We start from the raw sequence: 15,549 nt of genomic DNA, 5'->3' as shown, positions 1-15,549 counted from the left end.
CAGTTCAAGTATCGCAACAGGGTAAGCATTGTAGGCATGCATACAGATTTCTGGTACAAATATTCCTTAGTATTGTAAAAGCAATGATATCACTAATCAGTTCAACTTTCAAAGGTGGAAATTAACATGCATGTAGTAGTTCAGCTATCACATATATTACTCAATTTACTCTTAATTAAGCCATGGTGCTTTTTATCTTCAATAAATTCATCTGCATAAATTTGATGCCAAGTCCTACAACATTAAAGAAGAAAAGAAAAGAAAGTAACAAGCAGTAATACCATCCCATGACATATATTTGAGTAGCATGTAGTATAACAGCCATATTCCCTTAAACATTATGCAACAAATATGTTGGATACTTGGATTCCAATGAATCTTCACACTGTTGGTTTAAACCGAACATAATCTCTTTCGCCAATTGAGCCTACAAGGCTTATACATGACTATATAGCTGCATTAGCAAATTGGCTAATTAAGTACTGTGTAGTGTTAATTTTCATAATTCATTAGGGAAGGTGAAATTCACACTCCTCATTTTACAATCTTTTTTTTTTTAATGTCTTAAGTTTGTCATTTTGTAGTGTGGATTTTAAAAATGTAATGTTAAGATACTAAGAAATGAAACATAGAGTGTAGATTGTATCAGACAAAAAAAAAAAGTGTAGATTGTAAAATAAGGAATGTGAATTTCACTCCCCTTTCATTATCCATGTACATTTATACCAATTTTTTCTCTGTTTCTCTTTGTCTATGTGTTCAAAATTACAAAAGAGTGCAAGTATTGCAATACATACAAGAATTTTCTAGTACATCAACCGTAACTCAATCCTCTCAGCTAAGCATAATAATAGACTGCCAAACTTTTGAGTAAATAAAAAGAAGGAAAAAAAAATCAGTTTACCCCCCTGAATTTTGGGCCTAAAATCAGACTGGTCTTTAAACTTTTTTTAAAATCAGACTGGTCCTTGTACTCTAAAAAAACATCACCCGAGTCCAAAATTTAAATTCGGGTCCAAAAATGACGTCACTTGCTGAGTTGGAGCCGACATAGGGGCCGACACTTCAATTTTTTAAATTCTAAAGGAGGGCAGAATGGACAATTCTAATTTAATATAATTTCTAATTTTTTTTCCTCTATACTCTCTCTCTCTCTCTCGGCGACCACTCTAACGACGCCCAACGACACCCTCCGCCAGTCCGGCGTCCTCCTCCAAGCCATGCAGCAGTCCGCCGGCGAAGAAACCTGTGGAAGAACTAGCGGCGGAACACTGAGTGGCGCAGCGAGAAGTGATGGAGGAAGGAGAGAGATACGCATCGACGCGACGGAGCTGCCTTGATTCTTCACCACACTCATCTCTAGCCATTCTCTTCTGTGCTGTTCAAGTTCCTCATCTGGGTCTCTTTCAATTTTTTCTGTTCTTCAATCTTCAGGGCCGGTGAGTTTTATCTCTGCTTCCTTGATTTTTCCACGTTTTCTCATTTGGGTCTCCCTTGTTTTCTCAATTTCAAGTTTTCTGGGATTCAAAGTTGGGGGCTTTCTCCCCAATTGCCTTGGTTCTGGGTAGATTTGGTTGTGCTTCCTTGAATGTTAGCTACTAGGTGGATTAGAGTTGGAATTGTTGATCAGGAAGTTGGAAATTGAGGCCTGTCTTAGTTCTGTAAACTAGGGGATGTGATTGTGCAACCATAATTGGTGTGGTGGATTTGATGAGTTCGGAAGAAGAAGAAGAAGAAGAAGGAGGAGGAGGAGGAGGAGAGAGTGGGAGTTCAGAAGAAGAAGAAGAAGGAGGAAAGAGTTCGGAGTGGGGGCTTTGATTTCAAACACAGAGAGAAAGAGATTGAGAGAGGAGAAACCGGAATAGTTTTGGCGGGTGGGGCCCACCTGTAAATGTCAGGCAACAGCCCTGTCGGCGATTGGGTGGCACACTAGCGCGGCACCTGGAGCGACAATAGCGCGGGCGTGGCGGTGGCCTCGGCTGCGCGACTATCGTCAAAGCAGAAACTGGATGAGTATGGCGGCCACTCGACGTTCCCGGACGATGCCGTCGTTTCTGATCTAGTCCACGACTGAATGAGGAAGGACGAGGTGGAAAGAGAGAGAGTGGTCGCCGAGAGAGAGAGTATAGAGGAAAAAAAAAATTAGAAATTATATTAAATTAGAATTGTCCATTCTGCCCTCCTTTAGAATTTAAAAAACTGAAGTGTGGGCCCCTATGTCGGCTCCAACTCAGCAAGTGACGTCATTTTTAGACCCGAATTTAAATTTTGGACTCGGGTGATGTTTTTTTAGAGTACACGGACCAGTCTGATTTAAAAAAAAATTTAAGCACCAGTCTGATTTTAGGCCCAAAGTTCAGTGGGGTAAACTGAATTTTTTCCTAAAAAGAAAAAGGAAGCAAAAAAATCATAGGGAGATGAATCCACACCGGATAGTGTGAACACTAAAAATTGCTACATAGAATTTATTAGGGCTGGGCATTTTAGCCCGAAAACCCGGACCGAATCGATCCGGACCGTCAGGTCCGGGCCGGGCTTTGAAGAAAAAAGACAAAAAAAAAAAAATAAAGCCCGGACCGTTTGTGTTTAAAAGGGCCGGTCCCGGGCCTTGTAATTCATATGGCTGAAAGCCCGAAGTCATATAACCCTACATATGTAGGTATACTGCCTTAACTAAGAGACTTGAAACTCATAGCCTCCTTCTGAAAATTGACCCTGAGCCTTTCCCAAACCGCCAAACGCAACGACAGCCTTCTTCGGTTGAATCAGTTCTTCACTACTTCGATTCCCTTGGCAACAACAACCTTTTACGTCTTCACTTATCTAGTTTCCCTTAGCAGCTCGAAGCCTCGAAGCCAGCCCATGAGCTATCCCGATTTCGAATTCGAAATTTCCAGAAAATCCCTAGCCCTCAATCCCTTCTGCCCTTCTTCGATCAGCTCGAACCCAGCAATCGATTCGAACCCAGCATTCTCGATTTTGAACCCAGAAATCGAAACCCAGAAACCCATAGCATCTGCAGCCTTCGAGTTCTTCGATTCCTGGCCTTCTTGGATTACTAACTCGATTCCTTAGCCCTGAGATTGGGGTAGAGGTCATAACTCGTTGAGCAAGGTATCCATTCAGTTAGTGAAGTTTTCTTATAGTTAATTTCTTTGTATTCTGCTACATGGAAAATTTGAGATGGAAAATATTGGTTCTGTTATTCTATAAATGGTAATTGTATTTTGCAAATTTTAAATAGAGTTGCCATGGTTTCCGTGTGCTCATTGATATGAAGCAGTAAATGGTTTGGAACGAGTTGGCTTGGAACCAGTTGCAGGTGCAGTGGAACCAATAAATGGTTATTGAGTTTTCAGTCATGGTTTGGAACCAGTAAATGGTTCACTATCTCAAAATTCCATGACTAGTTTATTTATTTTTTTGTTAAACGTAGTTACTTGTCACATAGTTATTTTTTTCAGTCATGGGGTTATCTGATTCCAATTTTTTGTTTCTGGGTACAAGGATTCAAGATTCAATTTTGATAATGCCCGAAGTAGCTGCAGTCATGGGGTTATCTGATTCCAATTGTTAGTTTACTTGTTTGGAACATTATCTACCTATTTGGTTTGGAATTTTATTTGGTCTGGAACTTTGATCTGTCTGAAATTTCAATTCTTCAGTTGGTTGTATAACTTGTATTTAAAATTTTAAACTGTGAAACTTCATTTGTTTGTACTTTGTAACTTTGAAGAAGCTATGAAATTTTGATGTTATTCTCTTCATTTTGTAGCTTAGTTTGTGATTTGTATGATTTTATATTGTTCTTCCAAACCAGAAAATCAGAAACATGATGAAACTGTGGAGAAAATGAAGGCAAGAAAAATAGTACTTTTGGGCCCGAAAACCCGACAAGACCGGCCCAGGGCCGTATGGTCCGGTCCTTCATGGTCCCTATAATTAAAAAACATTATTTGAGCCCGGCCATAAAAAAACGGGCTTGGTCCCTGGCCTAGCAAATTGACATGCGGTCCCGGCCCGTGCCCAGGCCTAGAATTTATCAAATTTAATGAAGATAAAGTCTTGCATGTCATATATGTGGAACTCAGTTTCATATGACAAAAATCGTATTACTGTAAACAAAGGGAGAACAAAAACACAATAATTAAAAAGAGATTAATCTACAACGAGAATGTAATTACTGAAAAAGTGCTACATTATCGAATATAAAGAAGATAGGACCTGTATTGCATGTCAGCATTATATGACAATAAACGTAATTATTGAGTGAATAAAAAATAAACGAAAATACAAAATCACAAGAAGATGACTCCACGATGAGAATGTGAACACTGAAAAAAACACTACATTATCGCATTTAAAAGAAGACAGAACTCTTCTGCATGTAATTTACGTGGAATTCAATTTCATATGAAAAAATCGTAACGTTTACATGCATATCTCGAAAGAGAGAAATGTTGTATCCACCGTACAGATACAATGTATAACAGACATTATATCTATGAGATTTGAGAACAACTTGTGCTGGCCTGAATTAAATGCGGGGCGTTTGTACAACCCAAAAACTTCCATTATTCTTCCCAAGATATCCATAACAAGTTTTATCCCTCCAAAGTTTATCCACCAAAACTAATCTCTTAATTTAACCTCCCCAGCTCCACCCTGTATACCTCAAACCTCAAGGCCAAATTCCGTGTACTGCCACCGCAGCCTATTTATCTCACCCCAAAGCCTTAATGATTGATGAGCAAACATATTAAAGTTTCCCAAAAATGCACTCAAAGTTTCCTAAGTTTCCCTCGCGTTTCTCGCACAGGACCCCCAATCTTTCTTTTAAAACCTACACCCCAAAATTGGCACACAAAAAGTCCCTTATATAAAACTCTTCTATTTCGCTATAAATAATTTCTCAGCAGAGTCCAAACTCCTCACTCACTCACTCACTCTCTCGCTCACTCTAAAACCCATCTTTGCGGAGACCCTTCTGTGTGCAATGCAAGCTCCAGCAATGGCGGGACATGGCGTGTTCACTGTCACCGATAACGAACTCTTCGACTACTACCCGGTCTGCTATCTCAAGAACAACGCCAGCAACGATGATGAGAATTGTGTTCCAGCTAAAGGCAAAGGCAACAACTTTGTGTTCAATTTGGACCCAAGTTTGCTTATTGACCCAAGCTGCGTTATGGTTGGTGAAATGCTCGGAGAAGGGCCGCAGGCGATTGTCTATGAAGGATTGTGGGTCCCCTTTGCCTTCTCTCTGCTTCTTTGTTCTTTCTTGGTTGTGGTTTCTTGATTAGGTTGATCACATTGTCTGCATGTTCTTGAATTTTGCTGCTTTTTGGGTTTGTTTGATTGGTTGAGTTGTTGGCTTTGTTTGGTTTTGGTGTTTGAGTTGTGTCAGTGTTGGGAATTCTGAGTTTTGGGTTTGATAAAGATAAACCCTTTTTAAGGGTTTTGATGATACCTGGGTTTCTTTTTCTTTGTTGGGTGAAAAAGGCGAAAATTTTAGTGGTGTTCTGAGATTTACTTTTACTGTTGATAAACCTTTTTGAGCCGAGTTATTTCTGAGAACAAAGTTCTTTGCTTTCTGCTGTTTTCCATTGTCTTATGCCAAGAAAGTAAACAGAGCAGTCTATTACTTTTGATTTATATAACCATTGGAGTAGAGCAGTATATATTTAAAATCTGTTTTGGTATTGTGCCATACATACAAATTGGTTTCCTTTGAATCTAGATTAAGTATGAATTAGAGGGGCCCTAGTATAACTTTGTACCTTTTTTGTGGATGTTTGTTCTTGGAGGTGGTGTTATATCAATTGTAATGATGTTTTGGATTACAGTTTATTCTAGGAGATACAGCATTTCTAAGATGATTTTTCTCACTACATCATAGAGTATTAGCTGCTTTAGGTGAAAGGTCAATAAGGAGAGAACATTCTGGATTTTGGTCTTCATCCATTTATTACAGAATCAGTTAAAATTGTGGTTCTCCAATAGTGGGCAAGGGTTTTCTGCAAATCATAATGTAGCTTAGGAGGGATCAAAAATTTCATTTTTAATTCATCAGTTTAATTGTCAGTGTCCAATAATGGGCAAGGATTTTCTACATAAAAATCTCTTAGCATAGGAGGGACAAAAATTTAATTAGAGTGGCCAAGGCCAAAAGGCTTTTCTGCAAATCATCACCTGTAGTTCAGACCTCTGCAGCAAAACTTATGTAGGTTCTGTTCTTTTAGTTCCCCCCCACCTCCCTCATTATTTTCTTTTCTGTAAATCTGCATCTGAAGATCAGATGTCAACATGAGGCATTGTGGCTTTTACATCCTATTGCCAGGCAATAGAATGTTTACAAGAATGCGATCATGCACGATTGCATGATTATTAGCAGTACGTAGTGCAAGTATCTGTTGTTATACGTTATATAGTGCACGTGACCGGATATGGTTTACTTATTCTGGCCATCATACATTAATGGCCTAGCCAAAAACTTGAGGGAGGAACGTTATGTAGTAATATTAAGTAGATTCTAAATAGAAAACCATTGGTTATATATGGTAGATGAATCTTCTTTTATGATTGGGAAGCTCTGCCCACTATTTTGTGTGTTCTTTTGATATTCAGTGGCCTGGTGGGATAGGGAGAAGGGGTGATAGTTTTGAGGGGATAATTGGGGAGGACTCCCAACTGTGTAATAGGAAAACCATTAATGGTTGAGGGTCTTGCTTTGTATGCTAAAGAATACCTACTAGTATGAGAGACATTTTGTTTGAATGCAAAAACTAATAAATCGATCATATGTTTCATCTAATTTTTGTGTGTATTCATAAATCTGTTTTCCTGTGTTGCAACTAAGGCATTATATGTCATGTATTGTAGAGTATTGAAGCTTTCCACTTTTGTATCTAGGTACAATTCCAAACCTGTTGCTGTGAAAATCATACAGCCAGATGAAACAGGTGTTATCAGTCCTGAACGCAAGGAAAAATTTCAGAGGGAGGTGACGTTGCTGTCAAAGGCGAGACATGAAAACATTGTGAAGGTAAGATACTTATTTCCTCCTATTTTTTCTATTTAGGCAGTTATCTATCAAAGATATGGATATATTGTGTGTTCATTATTTTTTATGTTATGTTTTTGGGGAAATTTGTTTGTTCATCATTGTTTCTGGAAATCCTTTTAGATTATGGTATAGTATTCCAGTTTCTCAGTTTCAGTTTAACCTTATGCAAATGATGTGTTTCAAGAAATGTCTTTCTTCTGTTCAAATTTCGGCAAGATGAAAACATGAACTTACCTCCCAGTCACCTGTCTGTATTCCTGAATAGGTATTCACTGCCCTGTTGTTGTTAGCTTCTGTAAATTGGATGCCCAAGTAATTAAAATTGTGGGGTTTTGCAATAATCTTTGGAGTAATAGTTTTTTCACTCTTAATTTATTAATTTATCCCTTTATTAATTTACTGATAGTGATATAAGCATTTATGGAACCTTTGGTATTATAATGACATTGAAAATGAAGTATTAACGGAGCAATTGGAAAAAGTCCAGTTATATGGTACAAGAATGCATTTCTTTGAGATCTAGTACTTTAACAACTGATAAAGCACTGGGGACAGAAGCTACATATTAAGAAATAAAATCTCATTCGTTTTTGGGATTCCAAATCATTCAGTACTGCGGTCTTTCACCTTCTAAATATATAGTGAGTTCACTTATTAAACCTGAATATCTCGGGTTATAATACTGACTTTTTCTAGTTTGTTATAATTTAAGAGTTCATACTTCGTATGATTAGATAAGTCCTTGTCCTGAAACAGTTTATCGGTGCGTCTGTGAAACCAACTATGATGATAGTTACTGAGCTTATGAGAGGTGGCACAATTCAGAAGTACTTGTGGAACACCCGCCCCGTAATTCCTGACTTGAAGCTTTCAATAAGTTTTGCATTGGATATATGTCGAGCTATGGAGTACTTGCATGCAAATGGCATCATACACCGTGACTTGAAGCCAAGTAAGTTTCCTTTCTTACTTCTCTTTTCTTTTTTATTCTAGCACTTTGGCTTATTGACATGGGGGCACTGGTCATGATTTTGGATTGGCACCATATCCCCATTCCAATTGTAGCCAAGTTTAGTATTAGATCATAAAAAGATTAGTCTCATATCTAGTTTTAAAAATTTTCCAGATTGCAACCAGTAATCAATGTCCTTTCCCTTTAGTTTTGCATGCGCACCTGAGATTTATCATAGAAACACATTTCTAACAGGTAGTCTCCTATTTGTTTTCCCCAGGCAATCTACTTCTTACAGAAAACATGAAACAAGTGAAGCTGGCTGACTTTGGGCTTGCTAGAGAGCAGATAGAAGGTGCAATGACTAGTGAGGCTGGAACATATCGGTGGATGGCTCCTGAGGTAAACCTTTTTCATTTCTTTTCATTTATTATTCAAACAATTGTTCAGCAAGAAAGTTGCATAATGTGTCAAGATTTTTCTTTCTTCTGAATTAGTTATTCAGCACAGAACCAGTTCCAAGAGGTGCAAAGATAGATTATGATCACAAGGCAGATGTCTACAGTTTCTCAATAGTTCTGTGGGAGTTGCTCACGAACAAAACTCCATACAAGGGAAGGAGTAACGTAATGGTGGCATATGCTACAGCCAACGTAAGTTCTATGAGTGCCATTGAAAAACGAAACTTATTATTTGGATACCTGAAAAGTTTTATCTAATAGGTACAGACTCTTGCATACTCCTATCTCTATTATCTAATAAAACTCGGCCCACTTCCATGGTGCTAATCATTTAGAAGTTCTCTACTTAGCTAAAAAAACTTGTGTGATCTTAGTTGATCTCCTTAAGTCACTACTGGTAAGAAAACAACAGATATTTATGATTTGCTAGACTCTGTTAAAACACTAGAATGATTGTAGTTCTTGCTTTGCAGAATGTACGGCCTAACCTGGAGGACATTCCAGAGGGTATTATTCCTCTACTGGAGTCCTGCTGGGCAGAAGACCCCAAGGACCGACCAGAATTTATGGAAGTCACCGATTATCTCTCCAACTTCTACCAGGAACATTGCTTACAGGAGACCAAACCTCCTCCTAAGGTCATTGAGACTGAAGATAATGAGAGGAACATTAAAGAAGAAGATTCGCCAAGCACCACCCAACAACATGTGATTGAGACACCTGAAGAAGAGAAAAGGGTTAAAAGGCGCAAGAAGAGTTGGAAGAGTTGGTCATCGGGGTGGTTCTGTTTCTCTTGTTTGGCTCATTGACCAAATGGCATGGTGACTGGTGAGTTCTGTTTTAGCGGAGGGGCTTTAAGCCCAGGCTAGGAATTCATGCATGTAGGATGTTGCATCGGCTGTTCTCTTAGTTTTTGTTGTATACACAGAGCATAGATTTAGGGAAATGTTTCTCTTGCTGCATGGTTTGACATGTTATGTTGTCGAGTTGTCAATCACAACCATTCGTTGAATGGTTCAATGGATTCTTGCCTCAACATGTGGTACTAGAGATTGACAGTATGACAACATAGCATGTTTAGATATGCGGCCAGAGAACATTCATACACAGTTTCTTAGTTCTTTTTTCTCTGGACAAAAGTTGAAGCCGTGAGTTCGTAGCTGAACTGGCATTTCTTTTGTACAGAATGCTTTTCAGAATGAAATGTATTCAAAAAACAAAGAAAGAAATGATAATCGTGTTTTTCTCAGTTGGTTTTCCTTGCAAATTAGTAAGCCTATGAGCTCACTTCTGATTATAAGCACTATTTTTCTCAATAAAAGACAGAAAAGCTATTGGGAGTTTGCTGCATAAAAGACTCAGATTTTGGACTGTATTGTTTAAGTTTATCTCTCTTATTTTATTCAACTCCCTTCCCCTATTGAAGACAACTATGACTCCTCATTGTCATTAGCAGCCACTGATGGTTCTAGATGATACTAATCACTTTAGTGTATTCTATCAATTCAGTCCAAGTCATAGTACTCCTTTTGGTCTAGGAGACTAGCAAGTCACAAGATTTCTTTGTTACCCTATAATTTCCTATTTCTGAAAAGTCTTCACTTTCTCATTAGTGTTCCGCTATTTTTTGTCTGGCACATTATTATCTTATACGGTATTATATTTTGTTTCTACATTCATATTTAATGCACCGAGAATCGTTAAATAACCATTTAAAAACGCTGATATAATATCAGTGTGATTCAACAAGATAGAAAACACACGCGCATTAATTATTTTGTATTCAATGTTTAGTGATAAAGTCTAAGTATGTTTTTTTTTCTAAAACACTTTCTCATCCCACCCTAACGTGGCGCAAAACCACTGGCGGCCGGCAGAAACAGCAAGAAAAAGTCGCCGGAGAGAAGTAAAGAAGACGAATAAGCAGAAAGAAAGAAAGAAAAATAATATAAGAGGGCAGTTGCTGTCAGGGTGAGTCATCGTGGGTTTCAGCTTCGTCACGATCTGATCCAGTGAAACGTGGACAGCTGGACGCCTCAACCTCGCACGTGTCGCCCCAAAATCCAAAACCGTAGCCTTAGCTCCGGTGCACCGCCGCCGCAGCAGATCACTCTCCCCCCCCTCCCACATCCACTCTCAAAGAGACCCAAAGTCCCATCTCAAACAACGACAACTAGTTCGAAATCGAGAAGAGCTCAGAAGAAACGGACACGGCCACCTAGGTCTGTTTAGGGGAGCAGCACCTTCCTGTTTCTCTCTCTCTCTCTCTCAAAAACCCTAAAATTCTTAGCCGTTGATTCTTGGTGTTAATTTAAAGTGGTTCCACCTGGACTTCCACCTCACTCTCCCTAAACTCCATGATAGCAGGTCTCTCTTTCTCTCTCTCTCTTCTCTTCTCCTCTCCACCCTCCTCTTTCCTTTCATAATTCACATCACGCTTCTCTTGCCTTTCTGGTTTTACTTTCGTTTTTAATTGAAATCTGGGTTTCTTGAAATGTTTGGAATTGGTAGTTGTAGGGGAAATTTGGATAAGATAGGGGTTAATTGAATTAGACTGGTTGGTAAAGGTGCTGCCTTTTTGGAGTTTGGAACTTTGGGGCTTCAAATCTGTTGGCTGAATAGTGCAATTTGAAAGGGATTTTTCAGTCTTTCCCCCCCCCCCCCCCCCCCCCCCCTCTTTCCTTTTGTGGGGGTTCAATGTAATGTGGGGGAGGTCTTCAACACCAGCATCCAAATTTGATTTTGGGTACAATAATGATTGCTTTGGCTAATCAGTGAGATAATTTTGTTCTTTTTTTGGGGGATTTAGGCCTGAGAATTTAGTGTTTTTCAGGTGCTTATTAGAGATCTTTGGGAATAAACGTGATCTGGTTGAGTTTGAAGTGGAGGAGTGTTTGGTGAGCCAATTGAAATGGGGACAGGGGAAGAGGGCACACCCTCTAAGCCTTCCAAACAAGCTTCTACAGCTCAGGTATGGCCTCCCTTCTCCTCATAAATAGTCCGAGATTTCGATTTCGGAGTTTTTAATCATGTGCTTTCCATGAATTTTACAGGAAATACCTACACAGCCTTCGTATCCTGATTGGTCCAGCTCTATGCAGGTTCATGACGAAAACACATTCTGGATCGATATGTAATTTCTTGTGAAATAAGGAGGTAGATAAATTTAATGTCCTGGTGAATTAGTTTAATTTCTCATAGCCCATGTTTTTGTTCAGGCTTATTATGGTGCTGGAGCTGCTCCACCGCCCTTTTTCGCATCCTCTGTTGCTTCACCAGCACCGCACCCATATATGTGGGGAGCCCAGGTGAGGTCTTCTTCTATAGTAGAGACATACAAGTTCTGTTGCAGGCATTTATTTACTGTTTCTTATGAGGAGGAAGGTAGTTTTTAATTTTTGTTCACTTTTGGGGTTTACTAATTTTCAGCATCCTATGATGCCGCCTTATGGAACTCCTGTTCCGTACCCTGCTATGTATCCTCCAGGTGGAGTTTATGCTCATCCGGGTATGGTCACGGTATGATGTTCTTCCTCCGATATGATTATGTACCCTTGCATCATCAATAAATCATTTTTTGGGGTGATTAACTAATTGGTTTCATCTACGTTTGTTAGACTCCTACTTCAGTACCACCAACAAATCCAGAGTCGGAAGGGAAGGGCGCAGATGGGAAAGAACGAGCTTCAGCCAAAAAACCCAAGGGAGCTGCAGGAAATACAGTTAAGGCTGGGGAGAGTGGAAAAGCAACTTCTGGTTCTGGAAATGATGGAGCTTCACAAAGGTCAGTGGTCTTTGCATTGTGTTATGCCTTTTTACAAGCTTTAGATTGCTCTTGAGTCTTTACCATTTTACATTGGTTAAAGATTATTTATTGATGCTGTACCCAGTCTGACTGTAAAGTTTCTCGTTAACAGTGCTGAAAGTGGTAGCGAGGGTTCATCAGATGGAAGCGAGGAGAATGGTAACCACCAGGTATGTGTATGCCCTGCAGCTAATACTCCAAGATGTTCTCGAGTTCTTCTACCTTTCTTCAATGGCTAGTAAATTTGCAGTAGCTTTTGCAACTTATCTGCAAATAGCAGCTGGCTCAGTATATATTGTGCTTTGGATTTTAGACTTTAACCTGGCCTGAGAAATAACTGTTGGCATGATTTTCTTCTAATGAAACATGGTTGTTATATCATTAGGAGTATGGTGCAAACAAGAAGGGAAGCTTTGACAAGATGCTTGCAGATGGTACGATAATTTTGTGCTTTTATTTATTTATTTTGGTCTGCTATAGTGATCGTGTTCAACATACGCTTCTTTTTAGGCTATATTGTAAGCGTAGACATTGGTAAATGGTACTTGCATTAATTTGGTAAAATGGTTTTCTCACATTTTTCAGGAGCAAATGCACAAAATAACACAGCTTTAGTGCCTGGGAAGCCTGTAGTTTCTATGCCTGCAACTAGTCTGAATATGGGAATGGACTTGTGGAATGCATCCCCCGCTGGTGCAGGAACTGCAAAAATGAGAGGAAATCAATCTGGAGCCCCATCAGCTGTCGGTGGTGACCATTGGATTCAGGTACAAATAGTATCCCAATTAAAAGTCTTTCATCACTTTGGTACATCAATTTCAAAAACTATCACATTGGTACCCCAACATTAAAATTCGAACTACTTTTAGTATAACGGCGTTAAACCTCTATTTTACTAGGGATATTTTGGTCTCTCCATATCTTAACCCAATATTTTTATTTTTATTTATTGATTAGACCCAATATTTATATTCTTCTACGTACTCAACAACTGCCTACCACACCCAACTTCAAACATCCCCTGGAACAGCTCACATAAACTGATCAAGGATCCGATCTGACTTCAGATCACAGGAGATCCTTGATACAAAATGCAAAGCGCCCAGACTAGCCCAACCCGAACAACAGGACACCAGATTGGGGCAAACAACCACCAAACTACCACTAAGCCAGCATTGATCTGTGATTTGCTCCTTCTCGATGGCGGAGGATGAATCTGCCACTGCTGCTCTCTTTTTCTCCTTCCAAAACAAACACTAACCCTTGATAGCTAGTAGAAGCTGGAATGAAGCAAAAATGGCTACACTCCGATCACATCCTCTCCTGGACCGAGACGCAACGGCGAGAAACACCGACGACTTTTGGCTGGCGGAGAAACTCGCACACACTCTCTGGTTTCTTGCTTTTCTAGGCTCGATATGAGAGAGAATTCAGTGATCAAAAGGAAAAGGAAAAAATTTATTGCCAAAGAGGAAAAAGAAAAAACTATTGCCAAAGGAAAAAGAAAAAGAAAATTTGAGAAAGACAGAAGACAAAATTGCCCATGAAATACCCTTTGTGGCAATAGAGGTGATGCCGTTATAGACGGAGCGTACGAAAATTGTTTTGGATTTCAATGTGATAGTTTTTAAATGTGATGTACCAAAATGATGAATGGACTTTATTTCGGGTACCATTTGTAAAAAAATTTTGTTCTTTTTAGTACATATTTTTCACTTGTTATTCTGTTCTTCAATCTGTGTGTGTGTCTCAATATATTCAAATATTGTAGTAATATCCATATGTATGTGTTCATGCTTAAAATTAAGAACAAATTATTGGTAGGTTAATGACTTGGGACATGTTGTTAGTGAAATGATTATTAGAAATTAAATTATGCATTTAATTTACTTCACGTACCCCTATTACGTTGGATTGTCTAATCTTGAAAGACTTGCATTGTCCTTTTCCTTGAAAAACTTGCATTGTCCTTTTCCTTGAAACGCTTGCATTGTCCTTTGTATTAGTTGTATCTCCAGATAATGCTTTTAATTTCTCCTTAATGATTTTGACAGGATGAACGGGAACTGAAAAGACAGAAAAGGAAGCAGTCAAATAGGGAGTCTGCTAGGAGGTCAAGATTGCGGAAGCAGGTACAGATGCACTTATACGCCCGTTGGCAGGAGTTTCCTTTTTCAATATTCCTTCATTTAGAAAAGTGGTTAACAAACCCTCCCTAGTGGTGAGAGAGGGTGGGAAACTAGACTAGTATTAGGGGATAAGTCAAAGATGTAATCCTTGCAAATGTAGCCAAAAGAAGGATCTAATTTGGTTTCACCAGAGCAGGGATGTGGGAGGAAATAATAGAAAATTGTTATTCTTGAAACTGAAGGAGCTTTTTAGTTTGCAGAGTGCTACTGGAAGATGATAAATCTTATATCACAATAGATCTATGTGCTAAGACCTAAACTAATAGATCATAAGCCTGATTTTCCTTTCCTTTTCTCATGTTTTTCCAGGCGGAGTGTGAAGAGCTACAAAAAAGTGTACAGGGACTGACCAATGAGAATCATGGCCTTAAAGATGAGCTGCAAAGGCTCTCCCAGGAATGCGAGAAGCTTGTGTCTGAAAATTCTTCTATAAAGGTTTTTTTAAATGATAATTGCAATTCATTATTTCTTTACTTGTATATGGAATGTTGATAATCCTTGCTTCTTGTCAAGTGGTGCTAGCTTGAAACCTCAAAAGCAATTTCGTGTTTCCTGAATTGTTTGACTAATATGTTCTTGGCATCATGCCAAATTTTGTGACTATGCTTTTTGTTGCTATACAGGAAGAGTTGACACGATTGTGTGGACCAGATTTAGTAGCAAACATTGAACATCAATCTCGTGGCGGTGAGGGCAACAGTTGAGATGGTACTGGTCTCTCTTTGTAGTAACGGATTTTTATTGAGCTCCGGAGCCATGACCCTCACTTTAGTTGAGTGTAGAACATTTGTTTTTCTTATACTAATTTATACGCTTAACCCTACTCTGTAACTGTATCGTTTATTTGTGAACTGTTAACTGAGTTGGGTCCTTGATGGAGCAACCATGGCGATTGTTGTATCATTGGAAAAGAGTATATAATAGATAACTTCCGTCTTCTCCTTATCTTCTTGTTCTATTCAGTGTTGTATTATTATTACCAACTTCTGTATTACTCGCCCTGCTCTATGTTAAAGCTCACTTGCAATGAAGTGGTGAAACCATTTGAATCCAGAAACGCTTGCTCTTTGCACCTT

The 15,549-nt window shown here is 39.0% G+C and overlaps 2 protein-coding genes across 4 annotated transcripts; both read left to right on the top strand.

Annotated features, from left to right (window-relative positions):
* The first annotated feature begins 5,011 nt into the window (after positions 1-5,011).
* LOC133744824 (serine/threonine-protein kinase STY46) lies at positions 5,012-9,404 on the top strand. Its single transcript, XM_062172879.1, has 6 exons — positions 5,012-5,241; positions 6,913-7,045; positions 7,823-8,018; positions 8,299-8,420; positions 8,516-8,671; positions 8,953-9,404. The coding sequence occupies exons 1-6, from the start codon at positions 5,012-5,014 to the stop codon at positions 9,286-9,288; spliced, it is 1,173 nt and encodes a 390-aa protein (XP_062028863.1). The 3' UTR covers positions 9,289-9,404.
* A 1,223-nt stretch (positions 9,405-10,627) lies between these two features.
* LOC133718583 (G-box-binding factor 1) lies at positions 10,628-15,418 on the top strand. 3 transcript variants are annotated; one of them, XM_062145450.1, is made up of 12 exons: positions 10,628-10,846; positions 11,313-11,450; positions 11,533-11,580; positions 11,698-11,787; positions 11,909-11,998; positions 12,097-12,263; positions 12,397-12,454; positions 12,670-12,718; positions 12,870-13,051; positions 14,339-14,416; positions 14,783-14,908; positions 15,097-15,418. In XM_062145450.1, the coding sequence occupies exons 2-12, from the start codon at positions 11,391-11,393 to the stop codon at positions 15,175-15,177; spliced, it is 1,029 nt and encodes a 342-aa protein (XP_062001434.1). In that variant the 5' UTR covers positions 10,628-10,846; positions 11,313-11,390; the 3' UTR covers positions 15,178-15,418. The 3 variants fall into 3 exon arrangements, with proteins under 3 accessions (XP_062001434.1, XP_062001440.1, XP_062001448.1); XM_062145456.1 differs by lacking the exon at positions 10,628-10,846 and adding an exon at positions 11,144-11,225; XM_062145464.1 differs by lacking the exon at positions 10,628-10,846 and having other exon boundaries at positions 11,420-11,450; positions 11,533-11,612.
* The last annotated feature ends 131 nt before the right edge of the window (positions 15,419-15,549 follow it).

The sequence above is a fragment of the Rosa rugosa genome, chromosome 1 (assembly GCF_958449725.1).
Source record: "Rosa rugosa chromosome 1, drRosRugo1.1, whole genome shotgun sequence".
NCBI classification, from domain to species: Eukaryota; Viridiplantae; Streptophyta; class Magnoliopsida; order Rosales; family Rosaceae; genus Rosa; species Rosa rugosa.
The sequence above is the reverse complement of the archived record's forward strand: the minus strand, read 5'-3'. Positions and strand labels throughout refer to the sequence as shown.